The sequence below is a fragment of the Rhagoletis zephyria genome, unplaced genomic scaffold (assembly GCF_001687245.7).
Source record: "Rhagoletis zephyria isolate East Lansing unplaced genomic scaffold, Rhagoletis_zephyria_1.1 Rzeph_scaffold_00231, whole genome shotgun sequence".
NCBI classification, from domain to species: Eukaryota; Metazoa; Arthropoda; class Insecta; order Diptera; family Tephritidae; genus Rhagoletis; species Rhagoletis zephyria.
Window position 1 is genome coordinate 172126 of NW_016157315.1, and position 5822 is coordinate 177947.

Below are 5822 nucleotides of genomic sequence, written 5' to 3' on the forward strand. Positions count from 1 at the left end.
GGGATTGCGCAACTGCGCGTATGCTTATTTTCGCGCAGGGATGATCACCACTGTACAAATGGGAAAAGTAAAAGTAAGTAAATAAAGAAAAAGGTTTTCCGGTCTCGGCCTTTTTCCCTTTAATAATAGTTGTTTTTGATTTGGTATCGGGTTTGTGCGTGTTGGGGTTTTCCCCCTTTGTTTAAATACAGCAACGGAGAATTTGTTTAAGCCTGCAGCTTAAATCTAGAACCACAACTCTCACCGAGAGATGTCGCTGCTAATCACTCGCTGACAGGACTCGTATACTTTATCTCCCTTTTGGCACGAGTCCTGTTAGGCGATCCCCTTGTCAGATTCCACCTTCTGTGGAGCTTATAAATGCGGCAATTTCATAAAGTCTCGTCCTATTCTGTGACCGACAGCCAGCGACACCTCAGGTGAGTTTATTATTTTCTGTATATTTGCGCATCTGAGGATTCAAAGATGTACATCTTCGAACTACCACGAGGGATTACTAATAGTACAAAAGTGAAGGTGACAAGTTGTAAGTGCTATTTTAGCATTTCGTTTTTATCTCAACATCAATATTGTTTGTTGCAATATTCTATTTTCTTACTATTATACAACAACATATTTTGCATCTCTCAGCATGCAATCCTCAATGGTTATTTGTTACATCATGATAAGAACGTACTGAAAGTACCAAGTTTGCAGCAGATGATGGACCCAATTGCTATTAAAGCATTTACTTTACTAAGGGCCGTTTTCTGAAGTAACCTTTAACTTTAAAGCTCAGTTTATATTTAAAGTTTGGATTAAAAATAAAGCTATGTCTAAAGTTAAGCATTTCTATTATCGGTTTTTGACGTATGTATGTTTCTGGTTGTAAACCAATTTAAAACCGATAATAAAATGCTTTACTTTAGACACAATTATAAATTGCAATGTAACCATTATATATAAAGTGAGCTTTAAAGTTACAGGTTACTTGAGAAAACGGCCCTAAATTAACAAATTAAACAAACTATAAAAGTGGCGACGAGGGAAGGTATGATAAAAGGGATACGGTGATAATGACTACTTAAGAATTTTTTTTTCCTTATTTATAGTGAAATCTTACTGCCACAGGATCTGTAGCAAAAAAGTTACAAATTCCGGAATTGACAACGAATTCGGCTCGGAATAATCAGAAACACGTTACGGTAATCCGGGGATAAGTAGGAATCTCAGTAATAACACGCCGGGTCAGTATTTGGAAGTACGTGGTGTTGCTTTTAAATTCCATGCTTTTCTTATGGTCAATTATATGTGGCATGTTCGCGTGTTATTTACAACAAAACAAAAAAGTGAAAAAAAAATAATAAAATGCATACCCTCGCCATAATATTTTCAGAGTAGTTTTATGTTCACGTTGCACCATAAACACGAACGTGAACATACTATAAGGCTTGAATGGGCAGTTCGATGAAGGAAAAATAACTGTAACGTCGCTTTACTGCGAATATATCAATTTTTTATAAAACAAAATAAATGCGCCTATCGTGTGGGACACATTCGTTTTGATTTATTTCGATCGGCATCCTAGACGTGTGATAAAAGGGTACGGTGATAATGACTACCTAAGACTGTTCTTTTCGTGATTCATATGTGGAATAAAAAGAAAGGTAAGAAATTAAGCTAGCCTTTTTGAATACAAATTAAGGCATATAGTTTCAAAACAGGCAAATTCATTAACTCATACACATAGCAATTTTAATTCTTATGTGCAGATGAGGAGTTCGTAATTTAAATGATGCAACTATTCGAACACTAGTTCTGTCAGTTTTAACGCATCTGTTTCGTTGAGGATGACACAACTGCGCGTATGCTTATTTTCGCGCAGGGATGATCATCACTGTACAAATGGGATGAGTAAAGAATTATGTTTTTGAGACAAGTGTGCTGTTCGTGCGCTAGGATCGTGTAAATAGTAGATATGTATGTGTGTGATGTGTGCTAGCAGGAGAAAACGAATGAACTGTCGCTTTGGTGTGCGGTCGTAGGTTCTTCGTAAGAATATCGTCATCGAGTACACATCAAACAACGTTCAGTACATTTTTTTGGTTTTGATTCGAATAAAAAGTGAAAACGAGTTTTAAATACGTGTAAGCTATTGGTAATTTATAAAAAAGAACACTGTCCGCTGCGGAAAGGAAATTTGCCGCGTTGTTGCTAGCACAAAATTGTGAAAATATAATTAAATAAAAAGGGGCATACTATGAAAATAGGAAGGGCGCTATGATTATGTTTGTTCCCGAAATTCGGTGATTGTTGCTTCGGCCGCAAATTTAAAAAATTTTCTTCCATATAACGAATAAAGACAATGTAGTGCGTCCGAACCACACGTAGCACATGCGGTTCATATTGCTGAGTCGACGTGCTTGTTGTGACCTTCCTGTGTGGCATACTTACCAGTGCACTTGATGCCACATGCGGAACACTCGTCACGGCTGACACTATCGTTTAGCGTACGGCGCCGCATGAGGTAAACTTGCTTGATGCTTGCTATTGCAAGAGCAGGATCAGGTTACCGAGCACACATACATATGTGGGTCAGCGCACATGTACATAAACATGTCAATGCAAAATAGTAAGTAAGCATTTTGATTAGAAGTAGGGGAAATAGGGAGTGGCCAATGTTGTGATTGGTCACTCATAGAAATAAGAATTTATATTGTAAACATATAAAAGACGGCGTTAAAGAGTTTTATTTCAAGAGTCAAAGATCATGCATTTTAATGCATGCGCAAAAGCAGCTAGAGAGCTAAGAGAATACTTAAAGCTAGGTTAAACTGTATTAGTTTACTAACACTTTACAACAATTTCTTTTTATATGGAAGAAACCCGCAACACCTTCGGCGTCCAGTGCAGATGGTGTGCATATTGCCGGTAGAGCCGATCAACACAGAACAGAGCTGAAGGAGCATTAGAATTAGGAATGGCACAACTGCGCATATGCTTATTTTCGCACAGGGATGATTATATCGTATGATATAACATACATATTCATACATATACTCCCCCTCCAGAAAACATCTCAACCACCAGTTGCACAGCCAAAGGTTGATGAAAAAAGGTTAGTAATGACTATGAAGCAGGCTAGTTTGATAGCATCAACAACCATGGTTTCATTTTCTTCAATTGGATTACTAAAAGGTCATATATTACTGATACCACTAGCAGGTGCCATATTCTCCAAAGATGGCATGGACAACATATACAAAGATATGTTTACAGAAAAGATAAATGATCTAACGAAGGGTGCCTTGATAGCATCCATAAACCAGAGTTGTCAGAGCGGCGGACATTCGTTGGCTTATAGCAAATGTCATATTGCTATTTGTGCTGCTTTAATAGCAACAAGAATGATGAAAGATAGATCTGTTGCTAACAATATAGTATGTAAAACATACAAACAGTATGCTGCTGCTGGCNCATAGCAACAAGAATGATGAAAATAGATCTATTGCTAACAATATAGTATGTAAAACATACAAACAGTATGCTGCTGCTGGCAAACCATATGATCCAGCAAAATTCCAAGTATTTGCCAAATATGCTACAGGTGGAATTCCAGAAACATTTAACCTCAACTCATTAATGGATGAGCTAGTTAACATACAAAAGTTAAGTGCAAGAAACCGAATTGCCATTGAAGAAAATAATAGAGCCATTATATACACATGCAGCTCAAATGAAACTACACAAGAAAAGGCCAAAGTTACAGGAGAACAGACACCAACTGGAAGTTCTGAAAGCCAATGATGATACTCAGGAACACCAACAAACACGTATTTAAGTTCTGGTCCTGAAACTTTAGAATTAGAAACTGAAATAGAGTTAAGTGATGTAGATTCAAACGAATGTTGCTGTACTGACGAAGAAAATGAAAATTTAGTTCCTAAGTTAGTAGAAGACGAATTATTTCTTAAGTTGAATAAATTATCAGCATTAATTTTAAAGAATACAAATATTAATTTTACTGTTGATGAACTATTGTACTTATTCAATTTTAAGCCTATTATTAGATTGGTTACTTTAGATTTATCTGTTAACAAATGGTTATCTAAGCATCGTTGTTATAAAAATCAATATAAGAGGCTAAGGCTGTTGCGAAAACACAGTCTTAAAATATCAAAATTAACAACAGCTTTTGTAACAGCCTTAATGTTAATTGAATCAAATAATCAAACAGATGATTATATAAATAGGTTTAGTTCTTGTTTTACCTTAAGCTACAAAACTCCCAGAATATCTTGGAATGTGTGATAACACCAATAACTAGAGGGAAAAATGTCAAGTACTAATCTAGTGAGGTTTAGTTATCATATTATTAGATGCATTCCTGACTAGTTTTAATAAAATAGTTTAAAGTTTTGTTTTAAGTTAATATAAGGTTGACCATTTTCCTTGGTAATGAATCTGAACTTCCAAACTTTGTCTCCATCTGATTTCTTAATCCTTCGAGACTCTGGTCCAACCTTAAAAAGAACATCAATAGGAAATTGTAAGGACATTGATGTTTTGTCCCATTCGAGTGTCTCATTATAATCTGGACATAACTTCAAAAACTCAATTTCTAGACTTTTGAAATCAAATTGTGTTCCTGATATAATTGATGCACCATCTTGTGGCGAAATGCCAAACATTACTGCATCATGTATACAATCAAATGATTGTATTATTTTGAGGGCTTTTGCCCTTTTTTTTTAATTTTGCACAAGGTTTGAAACTTTTATTTTTGGGGTTTTTGTTGTAGAATTAACCATATATTTATAAAAAATTAGCGAAAAATAAAATATTTAAAAAATAGTTGCACACTTTTATTTATTTTTATAAGCTTATTTCACAAGACATTACATTGGCGACGAGGAAAAGTAGATAAAAGGGAACGGTGATAATGACTACCTAAGGCACATTTTTTTCGTGATTTATATGTGTAATTGGATGTATGATCCATTCGCATCCCGAAATTAAAAGATAGGCGAGTTTAACCTGGTACCTGGTAACCTGATAACCCGATAGCCTATACGGCGAGAATAAAATGTTTTTTCCTTTTTAATTTTGGAAAAAAATTTGTTACACGGACTAACTTCTTTTAACGCCGATAAATTGTTTTTGATTTTGGCGGTAGTTTTCAACTTGAAAAACGAAGTTAGCTAACGCGAAAAAAATTATTAAGCTTCGCATACATACAATTGTCGTGTTGATAATCTGTGTTTGATTAGGACAAATGATTTTCTTATGAATTATTTTTTAAACTAGAAAACATTTTTTTGTTGTTGGTAATAATTTTCAACTTGAAAACATAAACTAGTTAACGCGAAAAAAAATTCAAACCTAGTATTGTATCGTTAATGTATTTTTGATTATGACATACGATTTTTGAACTAAAAAAAAATATATATATTTTGTATACTAGAAAAATATTGTGCTGTGCAACCGATAATATTTTTTATAACTACTACGATTACAAACACATACAAATTTAATCTTTTGTTATCTACAAACGGTGTACAACGCTGGATAAGGACCAGCTTCTTGACTCCGAGCCGGAAGAAGGGGGCAATGCCACTATTCATTGCCGTCACTGAACGGGAGGAGCTAGAGGCAATGGGCAACACTGACTCTGAACATGATGCAGATTCTAAAAATATATATATGGCTCAGGACAGCCAAGTTTTTCCACCCAACAAACTGCAGGAAGTCGTGAAGGAGACAAGCAGGAAAAGTTTTCGGGTCATAATTGGGACTGACTCTAATTCGCATCATACGAGTGTTTACTTGAACGTATGCTCTTG

The 5822-nt window shown here is 35.2% G+C and overlaps 1 protein-coding gene across 1 annotated transcript; it reads left to right on the forward strand.

Annotated features, from left to right (window-relative positions):
* The first annotated feature begins 1695 nt into the window (after positions 1–1695).
* Positions 1696–4786, forward strand: LOC108358286 (uncharacterized). The gene is made up of 2 exons (XM_017609511.1): positions 1696–3430; positions 3513–4786. Exons 1-2 carry the CDS (start codon positions 2997–2999, stop codon positions 3784–3786), a joined length of 708 nt encoding a protein of 235 aa, XP_017465000.1. The 5' UTR covers positions 1696–2996; the 3' UTR covers positions 3787–4786.
* Positions 4787–5822: the final 1036 nt, after the last annotated feature.